This window comes from Octopus bimaculoides, chromosome 9, assembly GCF_046866305.1.
Source record: "Octopus bimaculoides isolate indiv1 chromosome 9, ASM4686630v1, whole genome shotgun sequence".
Classification (NCBI taxonomy): domain Eukaryota; kingdom Metazoa; phylum Mollusca; class Cephalopoda; order Octopoda; family Octopodidae; genus Octopus; species Octopus bimaculoides.
In genome coordinates, this window is record NC_142936.1 from 29,386,618 (window position 1) to 29,413,179 (window position 26,562).

Here is a 26,562-nt window from a genome sequence, read left to right on the forward strand (position 1 = left end):
GTGGTGAGCTGGCAGAATCATTAGCACACTGGGCAAAATGCTTAGCGGCATTACGTCTGTCTTTATGTTCTGAGTTCAAATTCCACTGAGGTCGACTTTAACTTTCATCTTTTCAGGGTCAATAAATTAAATACCAATGAAACACTGGGATTGATGGAATCGACCAGTCCCCGCCTTCTAAATTACCTCTGCCTTAGCGAAGGCGGAGTTATTGTTTTCAGCTGTGTTTGTCTGTTTGTTTGTTTGTCTGTGGACAAGATATCTAGATGGATTGCATGAAACCTTCAGGGATGTTTGACCTAGTAACTGGCACGAACTGATTAGATTTTGAGATCGATCCAGTACCAGACAAGGGTTTTTCCTGTTTTTTTTCCTTAATTTTCGAGAGTGGCCAGGTTCATTTTTAGTATTCTTGTTTGTGAGAGCAGCTGAGTTTATTTCAGGTATTCTCATTTTAAAAATCATCTCCAGCTAATTGTTGAGAAGACATTGGTGTTGCCTTGACAGAGGTCTGCACTCTCTGAGTGTTCTTGTTGTTGTTGTTGTTATTATTATTATTATTATTATTATTATTATTATTAGAACAAGTAGAAAGATAAATTTTATTCAACGCATAGATACTGAACAGTATAGATATAAAGGATAAAATCCATTTTTCTTTTTAAGAGCAGAAAAATTTGTCGGCAGCCATTATTATTATTATTGTTATTATTATTATTATTATTATTGGTGGTGGTGGTGGTAGAATATTAAATATGATAAGGAAAAAAGAATAAGAAACTTCACCCTGCACAACACACTGTCAGTGAACTATGACATTGTAGCTTTTTTCCTTCTGATTTGACCAGTAAACATACAAACTACTGTACCAACAAGAAGTGTCAGACATCTAGCCTTTATGCATTTGGAAGAATTCACCAGATAAATACTTGATTATGAACCTACCCATATTCAATCCTGTTTTACCACTATCCTTATCACAGTTTCGTTTTCATTCATCAAGGGCTCCATGTGTAAAGGATTGCATTGGATCTGTTTATATCTTCACCCTTTCTGTACTGCTAACTACCATTCCTCTTCTTGGGCTACTTGTTACTGGTATCCATTACTGTCTTGCCATTGTCCATCTGTTACCATCTATCATTTTCTTTCCTTCTCCACTTCAATCTCTCTGTTTTTACCATCATATTCTTGTTCTCTTCATTCACTTATCTTCTGTCATTGCTCTCTCTCTCTCTCTCTCTCTCTCTCTCCCCATCTAGGTCATGTTACCTAAAATGAACAAAGACAGTGCAAAATAGTGCACAAAGTAACCTTATTCATGCTGGTGCTATGATAAATAAACCCAGTGCACTTTGTAAAGGGTTGTGATATTGGGGAAGGCATCCAGTTGTTAAAAACCATGAAAAAAAATATGAAAGTCCTCCAACCCATCTAGGAGAGCAATAACTTGAAATAAGAATTGACTGTGACAACCTCTTCAATCCAATCTAGCAAGGAAAGTGTACATAAAATAATGATTGACTATCAGTGTTTCAATAATATTTTACAATGAGATAAGTACAAACCAGACTTTGAACAAGTTTTGTTAAAGAGTAACTTTACTTATTGCTTAGTCAGTAAAAATATAAATTTCTTTCATCTTTGAAATATTAGAAAGAACCTTAATTGTTTTTTTTTGTTTTTTTTCTGTTGCTGAATTTGGTTGATGTTTTGGAACTGCAAACCCTATTTTGTCATTTGTTGTTCATGTATATACAATTTAATTTCCATATAATAAAATTACAGAGGTTGTGAGTGTAGTTTGGAAAAGAAATGTTTCTTTCATGACTTAAATTGGAGGAGGGTCAGCATCCATGACCTTCATTCACACTGCCAAGATCAATACACATTCAACTTAAACATCTCTAAATAAATGTCTGCAGGAAAAACGAGTAGGAATGGAATTCCAAAGAGTCAACATTGTGTAATTAGGCTTAGTGGTTAGTGGGTGTTGAGACAATGGAAGTATTTATGTAACAAACTAGTTCTGTGGAATGGGGACCATTGAAGTAGTGATAGAATGATCCAAATAAGCATATGGCATGACTCTGGGCCTGATGTTATGTATTAGTGAGTGTTTGCCAATTAGTGAAATGTTCTTTTGTATGGGGTCTAGGATGTTTGAAAAATAATGGAAGAAACTTGATATTGATGATATCTTTCAAATTCAGAGCAAGAGCAAAATCCTATATGATGGCATTGAACTTATTGTAGATGCAGTTGACAATTAGTATAGTTATACCTAGTTGTTGTGTGGTTCTGGCTCATCCCTGATTGAGCAGATGTATGACCAAAGACATGACCACCCTGACTTTTTACTATGAGCAAGGAACCCAGAATCATTATCCAATGTGTCTTATTTCTAAGGCAATGGAAGTAATATGGCTACTATTTCTTGTGGGTGTAGTGACCACACAGAGATTCCAGTGCCACCAACTTATACAATTAGATCAAATTTATATCAACTTTTTGACTTTATTATGATGGTCCTCTTTATCTATCACCATGGTGGCAAATAAAAGAAATCATTATCATGTACTGGAATAAGGTGGTGAGCTGGCAGAATAGCTAGCATGCTGGATAAAATGCTTAACGACACATTGTTCATTTTTATGTTCGGAGTTCAAATTCTGCTGAAGTTGACTTTGCTTTTCATCCTTTCAGGGTTGGTGAAATAAGTTCCAATTGAGCACTGGGGATGATGTAATTCACTTACCCTCTCACCCAAAATTGCAGGCCTTGTGCCAAAATTTGAAACCATTATTATTATTATTATGATTGTTGTTGTTGTTGTTCTTATTATTATTAAAGCGGTGAACTGGCAGAATTGATAGTGTGCTGGACAAAATGCTTAACAGTATTTTGCTCTTCCCTGTGTTCTGAGTTCAAATTCCACTGAGATCAACTTTACCTTTCATCCTTTCAGGGTTGATAAAATAAGTACCAGTTGAACTCTGGGGTCGACATAATTGACTCTTCCCCTCCCCTAAAATTGCTGCCCTTGTGGCAAAATTTGAAACTTATTATTGAGTGAGAGAGCAGCACATGCTATCAAAGTGACACTGGGGTACAATTATATGAAGACCAATATACCCGTTATGTCTACCCATCTGATAAGGGCACACCAGGCACATGCATTACAACATGTAATCTTATATCAAAATAAACAGCGCGTGGCCTTGCAGGTGGGGCCCAGTTAGAATTTACTTCAGGTTGAGTAGCCTATCCCGCCCCAAAAGGTCCCTGAATGAGGGTTGTTTAAGGATGATGAATGAAACACCCATGTTTCCAGAGGTGAACTATTCAAACCCCAAAGAATTCCTCACAACACATGGCTATGATGCTCCCCCACTACTTCTGCTCATGATCAGAGATGCACATATCGTCAGCCACCAACTGGTTACTGTCAAACAACTGACAAGTAAATCTGTAGTGTTGAGCAGAATATTTACTGTAGCCCATCTTTTATACCAAGACAAAACAATGTACATGATAACACTTCCAATCAGTTAAGATTAGAAGCCATAAGAGCCTCTGTCTGGTATTGCATCAGGGCATTATTATTATTATTCGTGCTGGATGAAATGGTTAGCTGCATAAATACCTGTTGAGCACTAGGGTCAGTGTAAATTGACTACTAGCTTCCTCCCACAAGATTTCAGGCCATGTGCCTACACTAGAAATAATAATAATAATAATTATTATTATTATTATTAAGGCAAGGCAGTGAGCTCAGCAGCATTTCATTTGTTCAAATTGTACAAATTCGGCTGAGGTTGACCTTGCCTTTCATCTTTCCATGGTTGATAAAATAAGTACCAGTTAAGTACTGGGGTCATTGTAATCAACTCATTCCTTCCTCTGAACTTGCTGGCTTTGTGCCAAAATTTGAAATCCTTATTATTATTAAAGCAATGAGTTGACAGAATCATTAACATGTCAGACAAAATACTTAGCAACATGTCATCCATCTTTGCATTCTGAGTTCAAATTCCACTGAGGTTGATTTTTGCCTTTCAGCCTTTTGGGGTCAATGAAATAAGAAGCAGTCAAGCACTGGGGTTGATGCACTGGACTAGGCCCCGCCTCAAAAATTTCTGGCCTCGTGCCTAAAGTAGAAAGGATTATTAAAGTGATGAGCTAGCAAAATCATTAACACACTGGCAGCATTTTGTCCATCTTTAAGATCTGAAGTCAACTTCGCCTTTCATACTATTGGGGTTGATGAAATAAGTACCTGTTAAGCACTGTGATTGATTTACTTGACTAACTTCTACCCGCTAAATTTCTGGCCTTGTGCCTATAATTAGAAAGGATTATTGTTGTTGTTGTTGTTGTTGTTATTATTACTATTATTATTATTATTATTATTATAATATGTAAGGCAGTGAGCTGGCAGAACCGTTAGCATGCCAGATGAAATGCTTAGCAGTATTTTGTCTGTTGCTACATTCTGAGTTCAAATTCTGCCAGTAAAATAAGTACCAGTTAAGTCCTAGAGTTGTTGTAATCAACATACCCCCTCCCCCAAATTTCAATCCTTGTGTTGTTAATAGAAAGGATTATTGTTATATGTAAATGCGAAAGCCAACATCATGTAGAAGCAAATTCTTTAGAAAGCAGTTTATAATAATTTTAATTATATCATTAATACTTTTGAATATTTAATAGATGTAAGTGTCACTAACATCTGATAAGCATAAAACTTCATTATATATATCATTATTTCTCTGAGAGAGCACCTATCTTATCCTCAATTTTGAAGTGGAAAATTAGTTATTGTGTGTTTCATATTTTTGTGGATTTTTCTCTTTTAGTGACACCTCACCCATTATACAAAATATAAATATTTTATGTAATTGTCTGTAATGTTTTTTCTTATTTTTTGTCATTTTTTTCCTCCTTAGAAATCTGTTAAGAAATCTCTGGCAGGAAATGGATCAGTAGCTGATGAAAAGCCATCTGCAAAGGTTTCTAAAAGGAAAAAGTCTGAGTGTACTAAAGAAAATTCTGATACTAAAACGGTTTCTCAATCGGTTTGTAGTGATAGCTCCAGTCTTGAACATTTGCAGGCACAGCAGAAACACCAGAAAACAGTCTCCAGTTCAAAGACTTTGTCAACATCAAAACAGAGGGTGTCTCCACCAGATCAAGATTCTCACTCAAATTCAGGTTTGATATTATTTCTTGCTTTTGTTCTGTGTCCTAAGAGTGCCTTTTTGTCTTTTGTTTACTAATTTCTGTATGTCAGTAATGAAAATTAATCTTTGAAAATATGTTTAAAAGTTGATTTTGACTATATTTTCACCATCTTATCCTTTCGCTATTCTTCAAACTAAGTTTAGCTGGAAGCTCAGTCTATTCTGAGTGTATTTGTTATAAAAAATGTGTTTTACTGCTTAATTCAGTTTTCTTTTTTATTTTTATTTATTTATTTTTTTATTAAGTGGTATAAAATTACCTATTTAATCCATATACTCTGTTCGGCTGACAGCAGAATTAGGAGAATGTTAGATAAAATACTTTGTACTTTTTGATTACATCCCTATTTGTTTTGGCTTCAAATCTCATCAAGTCTACTTAGTTTTTCATCCTTTTGAAGCTGATGAAGTAAGCACTAAGGTTTGAACTGCAGTTTAACCAATTTGTTACTGAGTAGCAGCAAAATTCTATAAGATGGCCTGTAATTTATAGCTTAAATACAAGTGATTAAACTACACATGTAGATTTAATAGAGTTTACAATCAGGATAGTTATATGTAGTTGCTGCTTAGTTAAAGATCAGTCCTTAGAAGACAGTACCACCATGTGGATACAATTTGAAACCAGTAAAAGAAGAAAATAAAACTAAATAATTTGTTTACTTCTTCATGCTTTATGCATTTGTTTAATTCTAAAATTTAATCTAAGCTTTTCACAAAATACTTTTGAGTGCTGCTAGTGACTTTTGCTCGAATGACAAATCTTGAGCACAAAGATTGCCAATTAAGTCTTTACTACAAACACTTCACAGTTGCAGTATCCTTGTTGTTTCAGCTTGGTTTTGAGTTAACAATGCAGTGTATTATATAGCAGTGGGTTAGCACGTGATACTGTTGCTGTGTCTCTTTTGATATCTATCCTCTTGATACAGAGAAAGACTTGCTCAAGGGACACAGGCAAGGTTGTTATGAAACTACCTTCATTTCTTGATATTTATTAGCAGTTGTTGGTAACAAGCATGGAATTAATCCTAGTGAGGGAATTGACTTTGTTGCTATTTTTGTGTTTGTTTGTTTGTGTGTGCGTGTGCTATGGGTCAAATAAATAGTGATTTTTATGATGGTGCTTTCATTACATCAGGTTATAAGGGTATCATTGAACTATATATCTGTTGTGTCGACGCCTCCAGGCGAAGAAGTAGGATCTCCCAAGACATATAAATAGAGGTAGTCTGGCCGTGGTAGGAGTGTTGAGTAGCAGTTGTGTAGCAGTTGAGTAGAGATAATCCGAAGGTGCTAGATAGCAGTAGCATAACAATATCATACAACCACCTCCCATATCTAATCCTCTTTCACTTTCCCATACACTTTTACAACCTCTACTTACCTGAACCCCCTTGTTCTCCTGTCCCCACTCACTTCTATTTATCTCATAATTGAGAGTCACCCTGACACCCTCATTATCACTATTTTATCATTTTCTAGCTCTGTCCTAGTCACTCCCTGCTCTCTTCTATAATATGAACAGCCTTGTAGCTCCTCTACAGCAAGAAACCTGTTCTGTTCTGGACTCTTCTGTCATGCTTAAACTCCTCATCTCCTAGCATCATACCATCTTCCTTTTCACTGTAGCCTCACCCAGTTGAAGGGGTTCATAGTTACCCAAGCTGCATAGTGATCTCACTAGTGTTGGTGTGTTGAAAAGATGCCCCCCGTCCATACTGTAGTATGGTTGGCATTAGGAAGGGTATCCAGCTGTAGAAAGTATGCCAAAACAGACATAGGAGCGTTATGCAGTCCTTGAACTTATTGGATATATCCAACCCATGCCAGCATGGAACATGATTGTTAAATGATGATAATGATATGTGTGTAATGAATGACTGTGCGAACCAAAGGAGATGGCGACGAATGGGAGAAAGCTCCTTTTCACGTGTCACATGGTCGAACACAAAACATGTTATATGACATAAGGAGGCTCGCAATGTGAGATGCGAGCAAGTGCCAGTAAAGGAAAGAGAGAGTGAGAGACAACCGTTAGATATATATAAAGAGTAGGTTTATTAACATAGTGAACTGTGTGTGTGTACATGCGGCAATAAAAGCAATACAATATATATGACGGACCGTCATATAAGTAAGAGTGCGAGTACAATAATATGTGTTTGTATGTGAATTTGGAATACAAGGCATAGAATAAGTGTCTGTAACATAGACTATAAGAGTCCTGAACACAAAGATAGAGAAATACCAGTTCGTAGAAGAGTTTCACTGTAGATAAAATGTTCGTACGCAAGAAGTTGTGGCCGAATAGCAGAGCTGTGGTCTCACATGTTGTGGGTGAAGTTGAGCGTCGATGCTGGACCGGTCACTTGGTACAGAAGATTCTTGCTGGTTGGTCTGGCTGTTCTTTGTGGTGGAAACAATCCACTCAAACAGTGTTGAGATGAAACCACGGTTGTTGTTGTTGGTGTGTACTCTGGTGGTGGTGGTAGTGGTGTTGGTGCTGGCGACGACATTGTAGTAGACAGTAGATCGGTGGTGGTGTTGGCGTCGTTGCTGGAAACTGGCTGGTTGGTGTGTGGTCAAACGACCAGACCTGTGAGAGGTCTGAAGTCATTAGACAAACTGGCGTGGTTGAAGCAGGCTTATTTATAGATGAAAAAGGGCTCACCGGAAACAGGCAGAAAACACACTCTCACATGACCTTATTAGAAGGCCACGATTGGTCGGTATGCACCCTGGCGCAAAACAAAACTGGAGACAAATCAGGGTGATGGACACAAGGGTCCAAGTGGCTGAAAGTTAGCTGTTAGCCGCTACGTTATCATTTGTAAATGAATACCCGAAAGAGAGGTTTCACTACATGTGTACCGATAGCAAGTTGGCTTTGCAGAACTTCTCCTTTTCAAAACTTTGAATTCAGTATTATAAAGTAACAAGGTACTCACCATATTTACAATAATATGAAATGAGAGTTTAGGACTCTGTGAATATCTTCAGATTTAAAAAAAAAACAATCAGAGGATTGGTTTGATAGTTAGGTAAACTAAGTCCATGATGAATGCAGCACACTGTAGTGTTGTTGACATAATAAAAACCACTGATCTCACTCTTGTCTGTTCTGCTTGATCATTTTCACTCTTCAAGCTGCTTCTGCAAAGTATTAAATCCCCATACCCCAAACTTTGTAAAGAGGAGTAACTTATATTGTGCCAATTATTGTTGTCTTTTAGCTTCAGCTTAGCTATGATCAAGCAAATTTGTGATCAGACGCATTCTAACTGTGACTGTCCTGTCTGTTCATATGTAGTTTATCTAGATAGTATCCTATGTACCTCTTTTTTTCCTTAAGATAGCAAGGTGTGATTTGAGGGAGATTGGGCTGTTATTTCTGACAGGTTGAACAATTGCATAGGCTTTCTAGTTTCCTTAGTGTTAGTTGTTAGTGACGGTCAGAGTAATGTTAAAGTGTTAGGCCATTTGATAGATTCCCAAGTAGCAACATTTTGTATATCAGTTTGTTGAGAATAATGTTTGTGTATCAACAGTGAAAAACCTGAACAGATGTCAATAGAATACATGTTAGGAACTAGAGAAGTAGAGTAGTGTAGTAAGCAGTAGCGATAGTGATCAGTAGTGATCATAATAAACACTGACACCAGATGGTGTGAGAGTTTATTATGTCTGAGACAGCAGATTATCAGACTAAATGTTTTATTACATTTACAGTCATCTTTGTTGGAATTTAACTTGACAATGGTAAAATATGTACCAGTAAGGTACTGTGTTGGCCCCCAGTGCACTAACTCTAGATAAAGGAATTGTTATTATCGTTATCATCATCAACGCTATGGTCATTATCATTATTGTCATCATCATCACCAGTTTATTTTTTGTACCTACTTATATATTTGATAGCCACAAGTGGTTCAGGGGAGAGCTGTGAGATTAATGAAAAGTGGGCTAAACCTTTTCTGAACCTTTGGCATGATGCCCCTACCAGCCTAAAAGCTGAGATTCAGTTCAATGTTGCAGTATCAAAACTGGAGCCTCGTTGTTCAGTGTGTTCCCTGTTCACTCCTGTTGAGGTATGTATCTTGTCTCTTCACACATTCTGACTTGTTTTATGACTTTCTCGTTTATATGCTGTGTGCGTTGTTGTTTATCCCCATGTCAGCTCTGAACCTATGATCAAAAGCGTTCCAGCCATGACCATCCTGGTGTTTGTAGCAGGTTTGAGTAGCCATATAGAAGCTCTCCTGTGTGTATCTCTGTGTAAATTTGATAATTGAAGAACATGAAATGGGTTTAAGACTCTGGAAAATGAGATAAGCAGAAGGGATAAACAAATCAATCATAGTGGATTTATATTTCAATATAATCAATGGTTTGACAATTTTTGTGATCAGATATATCCATATTAATGATGATTAGCTGGTTCATTTCACTTACATTACTGATGATGTTTAGACAGACATCACCCACTCATGTTTGCCTAAACAACATTAATAATGTAAGTAAAATGAAACAACTACAACATCAAATACAAAGTGAAGATGTTGGTTTGTTGACACTGATATGGTGTATCTAGAGATTAAGAATAAAGTTGAAACTGTGGGGTGGTCTTAATTGTTATCAGAAGTTAAGAAGTTCACTTTGCACTCCTCAGGTTTCAGATTTGATCTCACTTTGCAGAATCTTGAGTGAGTGTTTGCTGTCATAACCTTAAGTCAACTCAAACTTTCTGAGTTGCCAGAAAATGTATGGATGCATGTCAGATGGATTCTATATCTGTAATTAGAAGGACCAGAATTATCACCCACATTGTATTGAATCTGTCTCAGGATTTCTTGAAGGGTTTAAGTGTTTGTGGAGTGACTACAAGGATCTATTCATTTTACTTAGAAGTATTGTTAAGCCTGATATTTATTTCTTTGTGTACAAAGTTACAAATTTATACGAGAAAGGTATAGTCAGTTCAGTTGACCTGAGTACATGACTGGTACTAGATGGTTGTAAGGCTATGTTCACCAAGACAAAATATAAACTTGAAACATAAGGTCACACCACATGGCATTTAGTTTGGTTTGCTACTCTTTCTGCCTTTTCACTCCTTAAGCTTTGGTTATCAGATGTTTCATGCTGATATTAAACATAGCTTGCATATACAGATAAATGTTCCATAAAAGCATTTAATGAAATGTCTGAGATGTATTGTTATAAGATTATCTTTTTTTTAATTATTTACCCCATCATTGGAGATGAAACATTATAAAATTCTACAGGTACACTAAAAGTTGGCTGGCCTGATCTCTGATTATCAGCAGCTATTTTATACCTGAATGAAGAGCCATTATTATGAAGCTAAGGATTATAAATGTTCCTATACTGAATACCAATGTATTTCACCAAATACACACACACACACCTGAGTGAGTGAGTGAGTGAGAGAGAGAGAGAGAGAGAGAGTACTGCCAGAAATGCTAGTTAAAGTATTTGATGAAATGGAGTAGGAGATACTGAAGGTTACAAACCAAAACTGTGGTTCGCCTCGGATGATGAAGTGGTGGAACAATGAAGTAGATAGAGCCATAAAAGTGAAGTGACAGGCTTGAAAAGATTGGAAGAATAAGAATAACTGAATATTATACCAGAAGGGAAGCTAGGTGATAAGTTTACTTAGTAAAGAAAGGAGCAGAAAGCAAGGATAAGAGGCATGAAGTGTTCTGGGTTGTATGACAGTGTATCAGAGAAAATAGAGACGTTGTTGGAAAGAAGTGTATATGGATGAATAGTGGTACACTTGCACTTCCTGATTCTTTAAGAAAAGAGGCATGAAAATGCTTCTATGAAAGACTATTAAATATGGAGAATGCATGACAGAAAGAGTCTTCCTAATGTAAACCAGCCATTCTAGTTGACAGCATTATGATAGTTAAGGATATGAAAACATGGAAAACCGATGGTTCATCAGGACTTACTGCTGAGATTCTTAAAATATCTGGTAGAGTGAGATATAGCCTAGTTAGCCATATATTCAATCGTTTTGTACAGGAATGTGTTGTACCCAATGACATGCAAGACACTTGTTCCTCTGTCATATTTTAACCTCTCAACATCTACACCTCATTCAATTGAGGAGATAACTTTTGTGAGTTACTTAGTGACCTCACTAGTGCTGGTACCATGAAAAAGTACCCAGTACACTCTGTAAAGTGGTTGGCATTAGGAAGAGCACCCATCATAGAAATTCTGTCAAAGAAGATATTGTAGCATGATGCAGTCTCCTGGTTTTTTGGATCCTGTTGAACTATCTACCTCATGCCTCATGGAAGACAACTGTTAATTATGTTAAATAATGAAGATGATCATGATATAAGTATGCATGTATTTTGTGTGATTTGAGGAGGTATGATTATAAACACAATATACATGTTTTTCTGTAGAGCATTTCTAATGTAACTTCACTTTTAAGTGTGAAACCATGTTCATTAAGAAGTAAATTTCCAAATCACTGACATTATTGACTACTTTATTAACTATCACTCTAATGATTTTTAACGAAACAACATAAAATAGTTGTGTTTTCCTTTCTAAATTTTCAAAATAATTTTTTCTGCAATACAATTTTTTTGTTTGTTTTGTTCCCAGTTTGACAGTGAGGGAGAATCTATTTTGCTTAAAAAAACAGACAAAAAAACTGGAAAGTCCACTGGATCCTTGCCAGATCAAAGTTTGCCTGTGATACCAGAAATATGTTTTGCAATTAGCTCTGAGAATCCACGACCAGAAGAAAATGGAACTGTTTTTGATGATGAATCCTGGAGCAAGCTTCTAATATGTCAGCTTTGCAAAGTTTGTGTTCATGCAAGTGAGTAATGTTTAGTAGTTGCTCTCTATTAGCACTTGAAAACAGAGTTTCTATTTGGGCCAGATTTTATCACCTTGCTATTTCTAACTCATTTCTTTCTTCCTTTTTTCCCTGTTCTTAACTGCTCTGCTGAAAAAAAGGGGGACTGTTTACCATAACTAATAGTATTCATTGCCATCTGCATATAGAGATAAGTGGAGATGGTAGTGAGGATGGAAAGACGATTCTCACATCCATACTTTGTCCTTTAGTGTTATTAACATTATCTCATTGGGTGCAATAGTTAGTCTTTGGTCTTTGCAGAGTTGTTAAAAATCAATATCAGTCAAGAGTTGGAGTCATTTAAATCCACTATACTCCTTCCTCTATATTTGAGACTTTCTACCTATGTTAGAAATCTATTATTATTACTTTTGTTCACTCATTCATTATATACCTGTTTTTCCATACTAGATGGGTTTGACAAATATATTATCAAAGTATTGTTTTACAGCCTTACCTGTTTTCAAGTAAGGGATCTCTTTTATTTAAAAATTTCTGGTGTTTTGAAGCAAATGATTTGTTGAAGAAATGACAACAGTATTGCTCAAACCTTATGATTTTCTACAGAGTGCAAATGTAAATAGACCTATGCATATAATATATGCACACAGACATATACATACATGCATGCACACATAGCTATACACATGCATGCACACACACACACACACGATGTGCTTCTTTCAGTTTCCATCTACCAAATTCATTCACAAGGTGTATAGTAGAAGACACTTACCTGCAGTGCCACACAGTGAGATTGAACCCAAAACCACATGGTTGTAGAGTGAACCATGCAGTGATAATCACACCTACCTCGATGTTAATGACAGAATCAATAAAATTATTTACAAAATACCTGTGGTATTTATTTAGTAATGGTTCTTTGTTCTTCAAATCCAGCTAACTATTTTATAAACCATTATTAAATGTGATTTAGAGGCAGAAATGGCAGAACATTAGACTAAATGTTTAGTTTCATCTCTCTTAACATTTTCAATTCAAATCCATGTATCCTTTTAAGATTCATAAAATATACAACCAGTCATATACTGTGTTTCACCATCCTCATCTGATTTGTGGTTTTGCATCATTGTGTAATTATTCTCACTTTAATTATTTAGGTTGCTATGGCGCTAAAGAAACTGCCATTTGGAAGTGTCAACGTTGTAAAAAGAAGGCTTTTTCTGCCGTAAGTATAAAAATGTCTATTAAATCTTTCCAAAACACAACTAATATCTATTTTCATGTATTCAACATTTCCTCTAAATCTACCTCCTCAAAAGTGGAACTGTCTGGAACTTTGCCTCAGCCAACAATAATTGCTTTGGAAAACTTTAAGCTGAATGACATCAGCACTAACCTCACCTAACCTGAGCACCAAGGTCAATGTGATCAACTTGCACCTCCTCAAATTTAGAAAGATTATTATTATTGTTATTAATTTCTATCTCATTTAAAATGCCAGTTAATCACTAAAGGAATTCTGTCATATATTGTACTTTGTTTGCTAAAATTATGCGTGAAAGTTTGATTTCCTTGCTAATCTTAGCTATGTCATTTGCAATATCTTTTAATCAGGATTCAATGTAACCGTGTTTGACATAATGGTGTACAAAAGCATTTGCATGTTTCCAGTAATCCCCTATATCAATACAAATCCATTTTATCCTCAAAGACTTGGATTTAAAATTTGACTGAATTATATGATGTGGATGATCAGAGCAGCAGTGGAGGTAAATGTAGGATGACGTGGGCTTGCAAAACTCTGTCACTATTCTACCTCCAGAAAACTTCGCTTTGTGTCCAAAAATTCAATGCTAGTTTTTGAAAAGCTAGACATAAATTTTATGTTGAACTTAAAAGCCATAGTTTTTAACGTATGTCACAGAAATGCAGAAGTCAGTTAAACTATCCTGTGATCCTTGCCAGACAAAATTTTATGCGTTTTAATAGCAGTCAATTTTTTTCTCTTTTTTGCATAGCTTTTCATGTCAGCTGTAAAGGTGAAAAGGGTTAACTTGGAAGTAGTGGAGATGTTTGGTGATTCTATGTGGTGGTTACTTTTGACTGTTTCTTCTCAATAAGGATAATTGATTGATAACGAATCATAACACAATATATATATACAACTTCAAGTGGAATTGGACGTCATAAGAGAGACAGCATAGCGACAGTTTTGGCTGACTGTCATCCTGTACTCCCCTTGTTGCTAGCGAAATGGCATGTGCCGGATGTCTGAGCAACTGGTTGATTTTAATGGCAGAACAAACAGGACAAAAAGATTACAAAAATAGTGATTCTCACCTTGAGACTAACTATTTTGAAAATCTTTTTAGATTATGGAATGCCCCTCTCTCTCATGTATCTATGTTTAAAATTTCAGCGCGATCGGATGAACAATAATTAAGTTATAAACAGACAGACAGACAGAATGGGTTTTATATATTATGAGCAGAGACACCTGGCATTGCTTGAGATTAAAACAGCATAGTTTGTATATAATATATTACAGTTGGGAAAGTGCAGCATTGACAACAAAATATTTGTGGGGTAAATGTTTGTGGGCTAATTCGACTAAGCAACATGCTATGCATCCGTTTGGAGTATTTCAGGCCCTAACCTTTGGGGGTTATGTGATTTTTGAATTCACTGAAAAGCTGTCATTGGATATACTCTCTTTTGCAGCAGTCGGCGCTGTGTCTAACATGACCCATCATCTGAAATGTTGACACTTCCTTTGGGTTTGTTGTCCTACATCATTCATAAAATAAATTTGGAGGAACTGTGGTTGTTCATTTGCAGGTAACAGGGAACCAATGAGGTGATAGACTTGTCCTTGAACTTTGACGTCGTCATAAATTCATGTTTGTCTATCTTCTTAGACGCACCAAACGATGTCAATTGCAGAGTTGTATTGTCTGATATTGTTCAGAAAATCCTTTGACAGGATGGAAATGCCTTCTAGAAGATCCATAAGCGGTTGAGGAGCTGGTAGTGCTGGCAATGTTACCTGACTGCCTGAGCAGCACATACCATTTGTTTCATTTGGAAAATAATTTTAAAGCTCTACAGAAAAGACAATTTGTGTTTAGCACACCAATTTGGACAGAGTTATTATTTTATAAGAATGGGATGGATCATATCTGGAAACAGCTTCAGGAGTTGTGAAGAACAAATTTGTACGTAGTCTGTTTCTGAGAGCTATTCTATTGGACCTCTGTCTAATCATTAAAACATTGATTTAATGATCCAGCATTAAGTACTGCAACATGCATTTGCTGATCTTGAGAAAATCTCATCTAGCTTCTCTCTTCAGACTCTCACCTTCAGTTTTCTATAGTCCTCCTTGCTTTATACTTGTTTCTGGACAGATTACGTTTTTTCTTTGGTGGCATATTTTTTCCAATATTGTAAACAAGAAATTATGAACATAGAAAGAAATTATACATTAATCTCTATTTTAGTAAGCAGTTGTACCCTTAAAAATTTTATTTGAAGAGAGCAGAAATTGAAAGAAGAGAAAGCGAAAAGAACAGAGAAAGAAAGTGAAAGATGTATGTACGTCTATATGAAATGAATGTGTGTGTGTGTGTGTGTGCGTGTGTGTGTGTGTGCGTGCGTGCGTGTGTGCGCGTGCGTATGTACTTGTGCGTGTGTATGTGAGAGAGAAAGAGAGATAGAGTGAGTGAGTGAATGAAGGTGTGTGTCGTGATGATTGATGTCTTTTAAGGTACACACACATGCAGAAAATGTGACGTCATCATATAAAATTTTTATGATAATTGATTTATGGAAAAGATTTATTAAATTTTTGAAATGCAAATATGTGAATGGAAATTAAGTTTAATTTGTAGCCAAAATAGTACTGAAACTTTTGACACCCCATACGTCAAAATCTGTAATTCGGTTTTGGAAAGCCTAAGAAATATATAATATATAGGACAATATCTCACATTACAATACAGACGTAATACTGAAATAGTGTAAGAGATAACAGATTGCTCTGGGCTCGCATTAGGCAAGAAGTTGGAAATTTTTTTGGCCCATGACACTGCATGGACCCTGGCTTTTGCATTTGATGCCTGTTGCTTTAAGTATTTTATTTATGTTATATATGTATGTATAAGCCAATGAGGGAGACCTCTACATGGTAGCTAGACCTGGTAGAAATAGCAGCCAAATCTCCCTCAAAATACCCTACTGTCTTAATCCAACAATTCTGCCTATTATGTAGTTTGAATGAGAAACTGTAACTAAAGATTAAGAGAGACAGCATAGTGACGGTTTTGGCAGACTGTCATCCTACACTCCCCTTGCTGCTAGTGAAATGGTATGTGCCAGCCATCTGAGCAACTGGTTGTTTTAATGACAGAACAAACAGAACATAAAGATTACAAAAATAGCGATTCTCACTTTGAAACTAACAATTTTGAAAATCCTTTTAGATTACGGCATGCCCCATGTATCCATGTTTAAAATTTCAGCATGATCGGATGAACAATACTCGAGTTATAAGTGCACAAACAAACAGACAGAACAGATTTTATATATTAAGAAGATATATATATATATATATATATATATATATATATATATATATATATTTGTGTGTGTGTGAGAGAGTGAAATAGTAAAGTAAGTACAATTTACAATAAAAATTTGCAGCTTATTTTGACTAAACTATCAGAGCCTCTAAATGATATTACCTGCTTTAGCATTTGTGACTGTCACCCGCTCCCACTCCATCTGTTCTTTTACTCTTCTTTCCCTCTAGGGGAAACACATTGCGTTTCATTATATGAAAGATACTCATTGAAAAGACCCACTTTGCTACTTAGGTTTTGGTGTACCGCTTGACTCTGTTTAAATTTCCATTGCATTACACACATATAGACACAGATGAAGTGTTGGAGTAGCTGTAGTCTATTGAATTGTATATAGTAAATAGTTTCTGCAGGCGGTTGGTGGGATATAGTGCTATATTGAAGCTGACTGACAAGATTTGAACTTGCTCATTATTCAATGAAATTAGTTATTGCTCTGTGCAGACTTGATATTAATATCACAATAAATTAAGATGATGATGATGAAAATGGTTTCAAATTCTGGCACAAGGCCTGTAATTTTAAGGAGTTGTATGATTATGTATTTATGATTTAAACTTGCATGTTTTTGAAATAACCAAAAATTGAAGTTAAATTGAAGTTAAACAAAGTTTTGTATATTTGAAAGGATTAATATGGTTCATTGATTAGGTATCATTAGTTGTGTTCATGTGATATCTTGCAAGAAACAAATCAATTCTGTAAATGTTTCCCTAGCAGAGCATAGTAAGTGAACTTATTAGTAATAGAACTAGTAGTATAACTGTACTATAATATTGGCTAATAACTCATTTTACATGGTTATAGCTAAACAAAATTTAATCAACTTCAAATTCCCTATTTTACCTGGTTCACTTGTAATTAGAGCAATATTGAAACAAATTTCTTAACGGATTTATGAGGAAAAGAAGAAAACCTATTAAGTTGTATTCAAAACACTCCTTGAATATATTACTAAAAAAAAAAAATGTTACATTTGTTTTACACGTCTTAATTCATGATTATTTTAGAATTTAACTGAAACACATAAGACGTGTTTACATTATAAGAATTCAGACACTTCAAGAGATACAAAATAAACAATGTTTTTAACAGTGAAACTCATAGTAGATAAAGCTATTAATATTAGCATGTAGAATATTGGGTTAAGAAAAAAACCCTTGGATAATAAAAAAGTTGAAGGCTGTCTAGCCAATATACTAGATTTTATAGCTTTATCTACTTCAAGTTGCACTATAAGAAGCATAATTTACATGTTTTAGTTGGAAATACAGTAACATAAGGATTAAATAGATAATGATAGTTGTGATGATGATGTGATAAAAAAGCTTATATGAACATTTTTATTTTTAAAGATGCTTTCTTTTCTTGTACTGGAAACCTTGTATTGTTTTTGTTAATCATCTTACTATATTGTGTCTTCTTCAGGAATGCAGTTTATGTTGCTTGCGTGGGGGAGCTTTGAAACTCACGACTGATGGTCGCTGGTGTCACTTAGTCTGTGCAATTTCTCTGCCAGATGTCTCTTTTCGGGACATTGATGCACGTGAACCCATTGATATGTCGAAAATGTCTCCCAAAAGGGCCAAACTGGTAAGTATGTTGTATATAGTTTCTCATTAATTTTTCTTCTAGAAATAACAACAAAAGCTTCCTCCTACCATATCCTCAGGAAGGATGTTTGGGTGATATAGTTCTGGATACTTTATATCTGAAAGAAAGATGGGGTCGTCACAATTGGCAGGTTTGCTTGATCAGGGCCAATCTGGGGTGAAGCAGCAATAACTCCTATTCTTTTTTTCCTTTTGTCTACATGGCCATGTTCTATAGGAAATGGTTACTGGAATATATACTGCATTGAAGCCATAGCTTGGTAAATGGTTTTCATATATGTTTTCATGAGACAAATTGAAATGTTAAGTTATTCTAGATGACTGATAGAAATGAGAAAATTTATAAATAGAAATAACTTCTTTTTCTCAATTTCTCTTAAACCATGATTTTATGGTGTATCTATTTTGTTGTAATATCTGACGTGGCCATGCAGTTAAATTATGCAATCAATGTAGTTCCAGGTTCAATCTCACTGTATTACACCTTGAACAAGTTTCTTCTACTATAGATTCAGGTCAACCTATTAAGAACAACTTCATCTTTCAATTTAAATTCATTGTTTTCATAATCATAAATATGAAATTTCTTCCTTCCTTGCCAACACTAGTCTCAGAGGTCTAACAAATGTCATGAGCACTGCCCTTACTTCTCTGACTACGCTATAAAAAAAATGACCATAGTACCAAAACACACATGAAATTTCTATTGATGATTAATTATTTAATTACCACAATATACCTAAATCTTTTTTGTCTTGTTCCAGTAGTAGGATTTGCTCATAGTTGGCCATCTATATCACTCAGTCAGTAGATTGTTATCAATAATCTTACTGGTTTTGTTCTTCTCTAATTTATATTTCTGTTCTTCTGCCACTGTTTGAAAATCAACACAGTCTCTCTTTCCTTTTTCCACCTGTTCACTTTATAATTGCTTTCACAGAATTGGTAATAGAAACTTTTGTATATCAAATCGTTTCTAGTAAAAAATGTTACAACCTATGCCAGCATGGAACATGGATGCTAAATGATGATAATGATGGAAGTGGCACATCAGTAGAATCAGCAATAATCCATTTCCAGAATAACTATTCCAGCCAATTTCAGAGGCAAAGTAGTTGTGAATTTAATTTGTTAGCCTATTGACCAAGAGTTCAAACCTCATTTGTAGTGATATTGTGTTATATTCTTGAACTGTTTTTCTTTCTGTTTGCTTGACTTATTGGGTGGCGGTGGGAAAAGACTTCGCTCTCCTGTGATGATCGAAAAGTTTAGCTACAGTAAGATCAGGTTACACTATTTAAATTAATATTTAAACTTATCTGTTGATCACATAATTAAATAGTTTGTATAAACTGGAGATAAATTTAGTTTAATTTTGACCTTTCAGAAATGCTGCTACTGTCATCCTAAAGCCAAGTCAGATGGTACTCATGGAAGTTGTGCACAGTGTTCATATGGACGATGTACATTGTCTTTCCACATTACTTGCGCTCATGCTGCTGGGGTTATCTTTGAGACCAGTGACTGGCCATACCCAGTTTATATTACCTGCCACAGACACAATTCCAACAAAGAAAAGGTCAGCCTCTATTTTCTGTTTTTTTTCTCACTGCTATTTATTACAGTAATACACATATATACAAACGTGTGTATGTGTATGCATACACACGCACACATATATAATTTAATTTAAAAAAAGAGAAGTCAAACTGATGTTACAAATGTTTCCATAAATAAATGTTGTTTATTCCATACCACATATTAATTTATGCATTTCATGCAATATATGCAACATATGTAATAACATTACTGTAATATGTATTGCACACATACGCACATACACACAGTCATCACCAGCATTGACATGGTTTCTGTGGCTTTCCACAGGCAACGACCTCGCTCAAATGATTTTCTAACGTGCCAAAGCACAAGTGCTAGAAGGCGACGCTGGTAATGATTATGTTCAAATGGTACTATTTACGGGCCACTAGCACGGAAAGCCAGACAGCTGCTCTGGCAATGAACACGCTCGGACAGTGCTGTTAGTGCTCCACTGGTGCAGGTGCCAGTCATCGAGTATGGTTCAATTACGATTTCGATTTCACTTGCCCCAACAGGTCTTCGCAAGCAGAGTTTAGTGTCTAATGAAGGAGAGGTTGGCATGGGTGCCAGTCGTTGGATTCGGTTCGATTTCGATTTCAGATTTCAAATTCACTTGCCTCGACAGGTCTTCGCAAGCAGAGTTTAGTGTCCAATGAAGTAAAGATACGAATAAGTGAACTGGCTACACTTCTGGCAGAGGTCACAGATTATGCTCTCACTTGGCTTGCTGGGTTTTCTCACATACTGCATATTTCCAAAGGTCCCTGTCACTAGTCATTGCCTCGGTAAAGCCTAAAGTTTGAAGGTCGTACTTCACTACCTCATCCCAGGTCTTCCTGGGTCTACCTCTTCCACAGGTTCCTTCAACTGCTAGGGTGTGGCACTTTTTCAAACAGCTATCCTCATCCATTCTTGTCACATGTCCATACCTGCGCAATCGTCTCTCTTGCACACCACCACTGATGTTTCTTAGGTCTAACTTTTCTCTCAAGGTACTTACACTCTGTCGAGTATGCACACTGACATTACACATCCATCGGAGCATACCTGGCTTCGTTTCTTGCGAGCTTATGCATGTTCTCAGCAGTCACGGCCCATGTTTCACTGCCATATAACATGGCTGTTCGTACACATGCGTCATACAGTCTGCCTTTTACTCTGAGTGAGAGGCCCTTTGTCACCAGCAGAGGTAAGAGCTCTCTAAATTTTACCCAGGATATTCTTATTCTAGCAGCTACACTTTCAGCGCACCCTCCCCTGCTACTGACTTGGTTACCTAGGTAGCGGAAGCTATCAACTACTTCTAGTTTTTTTCCCTGGAGTGTGGCAAAGGTTGTTTTCTGCACATTTTCAGTGTTTATTGCTCCTGAGCATCTGCCACATACACAAACTATCTTGCTAGTTAGCTTTCCTTTGATATTGCTGCACCTCTTATGTGTCCATAGCTTACACTGGGTACATCTTATAGAGTTTCTACCTATGCCTTTTCTACAGATCGAGCAAGGCTATCTACCTGAAGGGGTTTGTGTTTTGTCTACCTTCCTGCTTATTAGGACTTTGGTTTTGGCTAGGTTGACTCTAAGGCCCTTCGATTCTAGTCCTTCCTTCCACACCTGAAACTTCTCCTCTAGTTCTGATAGTGACTCAGCAATTAGAGCAAGGTCATCAGCATAGAGGAGCTCCCAGAGGCATCCCATCTTGAATTCCTGGAGGACTATGATAAATAGGAGGAAGCTGTGGACTGAACCTTCGTGGACCCCTACCTCTACCCGGAATTCTTCACTGTACTAGTTGTCAACCCTCACCTTACTGACGGCGTCTCTGTACATGCCTTGCACAGCTCTCACTAACCACTCATCTATCCCTAGTTTCTTCATTGACCACCAGATAAGGGAGCGGGGGACCCTGTCAAAGGCTTTTCCCATGTCAACCAAGTACAGAGGTTTATCTTTGGCTAGGTATTTCTCCTGCAGCTGTCTTACCTGAAATATAGCATCAGTGGTGCTTTTCCCTGGAACGAACCCAAACTGCATCCCATCTCAACTGACTCTCTCCCTAATTAGTTGGGCTATGAGCCTCTTGGTGACCTTCATTACCTGGTCCAAGAACTTGATACCTCTGTAATTGTTTGTGTCTAAAGCGTCACCTTTACCTTTGTAGCAGTTGACTATGATGCTGCTACACCAGTCATTGGGTATGACTCCTTCGTGTTTCACCTGATTAACTAAGGAAATAATTTATTCTCGAACGCAGAATATGCTAACAGAATAGCAGGAACAGGATAAAATATCCATATTTTGCAGAAAAATTTGCCAATGGTCAGCCATGTGAGATGAACTCACATCCCTGTGATTACCAGTCATAGTGCTTTACTGAACTGCTCACTGGCAAATTAATCTGCAATTTTTGAGCTTATAAATCTAGCTTATAAGACGCTGATGTTAAATTCAAACTATGATGAAAGTAAATAGAATTTGCTTCCGAAGGGTTGAGATGTATTGAAAGATACAGATAAGGAAATTTCCTTATATTTTATCCTGTTCCTGCTCTTCTGTTAGCATTATTCTGTGTTGGAGAATAAATTATTTCCTTATCTGTGTCTTATATACACACATGTATATATATAGATATATGCACACACATATATAAATACATTATAGACACATAGATATACACATACAGACAGATGCGGACACAGCAGAGAGAGAACCATGGAGACAGACATAGGCATATATCTCTTAACTTACTGATTAGCGAGAGGAAGTGGGGAAAATAAAACAAGAGCGTTTAAAGTCATTAAGGCTTTTTAAATATCAAGTCTTGATAGCAAAAAGGATGATGATGATGATTGTATGTATGTTTGCATACATCATCATCATCATCATCATCATCGTTTAACGTCCGCTTTCCATGCTAGCATGGGTTGGACGATTTGACTGAGGACTGGTGAAACCGGATGGCAACACCAGGCTCCAATCTAATTTGGCAGAGTTTCTACAGCTGGATGCTCTTCCTAACGCCAACCACTCAGAGAGTGTAGTGGGTGCTTTTACGTGTCACCCACACGAAAACGGCCACGCTCGAAATGGTGTCTTTTATGTGCCACCCGCACAAGCCAGTCCAGGGACACTGGCAACGATCTCACTCGAAAATCCTACGGGAGCCAGTCAGGCGGTACTGGCAACGGCCACGCTCAAAATGGTGCATCTCATGTGCCACCCGCACAAGAGCCAGTCCAGGGGCACTGGCAACGATCTTACTTGGCTTGCCGGGTCTTCTCACGCACAGCACATTTCCAAAGATCTCGGTCAGTAGTCATCGCCTCAGTGAGGCCCAATGTACGAAGGTCTTGCCTCACCACCTCAGCCCAGGTCTTCCTGGGCCTACCTCTTCCACGGGTTCCCTCAACTGTTAGGGTGTGGCACTTTTTCACGCAGCTATCCTCATCCATTCTCACCACATGTCCATACCAGCGCAATCGTCTCTCTTGCAAACCACAACTGATGCTTCTAATGTTCAGCTTTTCTCTCAAGATACTTACACTCTGACCGGTATTCACATTGACATTACACATCCAACGGAGCATACTGGCTTCATTCCTTGCGAGCTTACGTATGTCCTCAGCAGTTACAGCCCATGTTTCACTGCCATGTAGCATGGCTGTTCGTACGCATACGTCATACAGTCTGCCTTTTACTCTGAGTGAGAGTCCCTTTGTCGCCAGCAGGGGTAAGAGCTCTCTAAACTTTGCCCAGGCTATTCTTATTCTAGCAGCTACACTTTCAGCGCACCCACCCCCACTACTAACTTGGTCGCCCAGATAGCGGAAGCTATCGACTACCTCTAGTTTTTCACCCTGGAATGAGATAGAAGTTGTTTCCTGTTTGTTTACAATCTTTATTGCACCTGAACATCTGCCCCAAACAAAAACTAACTTGCTAGTTAACCTGCCTTTGATGTTGCTGCACCTCTTATGTGTCCATAGCTTGCACCGGGTACATCTTATAGAGTTACTACCTACTCCTTTTCTACATACTGAGCAGGGCCATCTACCTGAAGGGGTTTGTGTTTTATCTACCTTCCTACTTATTAGGATTTTGGTTTTAGCTGGGTTGACTCTAAGGCCCTTCAATTCTAGACCTTGCTTCCACACCTGAAACTTCTCCTCTAGTTCTGATAGTGACTCCGCAACTAGGGCAAGGTCATCAGCATAGAGGAGCTCCCAGGGGCAACCTGTCTTGAACTCCTCTGTGATTGCCTGGAGGACTATGATAAATAAGAGGGGGCTGAGGACGGAACCTTGGTGGACCCCTACCTCTACCCGGAATTCATTGCTGTACTCATTTCCAACCCTCACCTTACTGGCAGCATCTCTGTACATGGCTCGCACAGCTCTCACTAACCATTCTTCTATCCCAAGTTTCCTCATTGACCACCAGATAAGGGATCGGGGCACCCTGTCAAAGGCTTTCTCCATGTCAACGAAAGCCAGGTACAGAGGTTTATCCTTAGCTAGGTATTTCTCCTGCAGCTGTCTCACTAGAAATAAGGCATCAGTAGTGCTTTTACCTGGCACGAACCCAAACTGCATCTCATCTAAATTGATTCACTCCCTAATTAGTTGGGCTATGACCCTCTCTGTAACTTTCATAACCTGATCTAACAGCTTGATGCCTCTGTAATTATTTGTATCTAAAGCGTCACCTTTACCTTTGTAGCAGTTGACTATGATGCTGCTACACCAGTCATTGGGTATGACTCCTTCGTGTATCACCTGGTTCGTAATACGGGTGATTAGGCTATAGCCAACACTGCCAGATATTTTGAGCATCTCTGCAGTGATTCCTGATGGGCCGGGGGCTTTCCCGGTCTTCATACTCTTAATTGCTTTATCTACCCCAGTACTATGAACTCGGATAGCTGGTCCCTCTATTGGGTCGACATACGGCAGGCTCTCTTCCTCCCATTCATTCTCTTTATTAAGCAATCTATCGTAGTGGCATCTCCAGACCTCTTTCTTTGCATCCTCATTTAGTGCAAGCGTACCATCATCCATGCGAACACATTTCTCTCCTACAACATCACTATTCTCTCTCCTACACTGTCTTGCAACACGAAATACCTCGAGTCTTTGGTCCTCACGGCGCAGAACATTGGCAAATCTTTTCTTATCTGCTTCCCCTCTGGCTAAATAAACCTGTCGCCTAGCCTCCCTTCTGGCACATTGGTACAATTCCCTGCTACCACCGTTCTTCCAGTCCTTCCAAGCCTGTTTCTTTTGTCTAATAGCCCTGTCTACCTCCTTGTTCCACCACCACGTTACTCTGGGTCGGGAGGGGACCTTACACCACCCACAAATCTGGTCGGTGGCTTTCAACAGGTTGTCCCGCAGAAATCTCCAATTGTCTTCCACATTGTATGATGCTATATCCCCTTCTGTTTCGTTAAATGCTTCAAGTAACTTGTCTCTAAGTCTCTGTCCATTTGCAGGGTCTTTAAGCTTCCACACCCTTCTCCTCCAAGCCTGTCTAATTCTAGCACCCATTTTGCCTTGATCCCAAAGTCGCTAACTACTAATCTATGTTGTGGGGTACATTCTTCGCCAGGGTAGGTTTTGGCATTTATAAGCCGCCCTCTTTCCCTATTTCTGGCGAGGATGTAGTCGATTTGGCTAGAGTTTCTGCCGGAGCGGTAGGTGACTAGGTGACTGGCAGGTTTCCTGAAGTTGGTATTGCAGACCATAAGATCAGTTGCATCACAGTCACAGAACTCCAGCAGTCTGGTTCCCTCCTCGTTGCGGGAACCGAAGCCATAGCCTCCATGTATGCCATGGAAGCCTCCAGCACGACCTCCGACATGACCATTGAAGTCTCCAGCCACAAAGAGAAGGTCCCTGTCACTCGTCGACGAGGTAGTTTGCAAGAGGGTGTCATAGAATTGGTCTTTCAGACCATCTGGTAGCCCCGGTTGAGGTGCATAGGCTGAGATGACAGTAGCTAATCTATGATGAAGCACTAGTCTGATCTTAAGTACTCTGTCACTTACTCTAACGACCTCGATTACCTTATCCACCCATTTCTCCGCTAGAAGTATTCCTACGCCCCCGACCCCGTCAGTGTTCCCTGCCCAGAAAATCTTGTACCTGTGTTCTTTGCCTGTGAGGAACCTCGCAGAACCTCCTCTCCATCTTACTTCCTGGATGTAGCACATATCTACGCGTCTCCGTTCAAGCATCTCAACAATTTCACCAGATCTACCTTTCAGCGTGCCGACGTTGAGAGTGCCAATCCTAACAGTATGGGTGTTGGGGGTGTGGGCCTGTAGCCTGGGAAGGGGGAAAGCAGTGTCGTGTACCTGAAAAGAAAACTTGCAATTGGAAGAATTCATAAGCAAAACAGTACCTACAACCTGCAAACATTACTCAAACTTAATGCGCTACCCAAAGGTAGGGGAGAGGATGGCCAAGGCCACTAGATGGGTTCCGGGAGACAGCCGAGGATGACAGGATGACAGAGGAATGCACTTCCGGTGGAGGGGGTGGGAGGGTGGGTGTACCATCAGCGAGGAGATAGGGCTCTTAATCG

General features: G+C 38.0%; 1 protein-coding gene across 1 annotated transcript in view; it reads left to right on the forward strand.

The window, feature by feature from the left end:
- LOC106883455 (uncharacterized) overlaps window positions 1-26,562 on the forward strand; it is a 134,665-nt gene that overhangs the window by 87,468 nt on the left and 20,635 nt on the right. Inside the window, exons 9-14 of the mRNA XM_089358122.1 lie at window positions 4,950-5,214; window positions 9,165-9,334; window positions 11,898-12,117; window positions 13,281-13,348; window positions 18,192-18,356; window positions 19,764-19,955. Of these exons, the coding sequence (XP_089214248.1) occupies window positions 4,950-5,214; window positions 9,165-9,334; window positions 11,898-12,117; window positions 13,281-13,348; window positions 18,192-18,356; window positions 19,764-19,955 (1,080 nt within the window). The remainder of the gene's footprint in view (window positions 1-4,949; window positions 5,215-9,164; window positions 9,335-11,897; window positions 12,118-13,280; window positions 13,349-18,191; window positions 18,357-19,763; window positions 19,956-26,562) is intronic.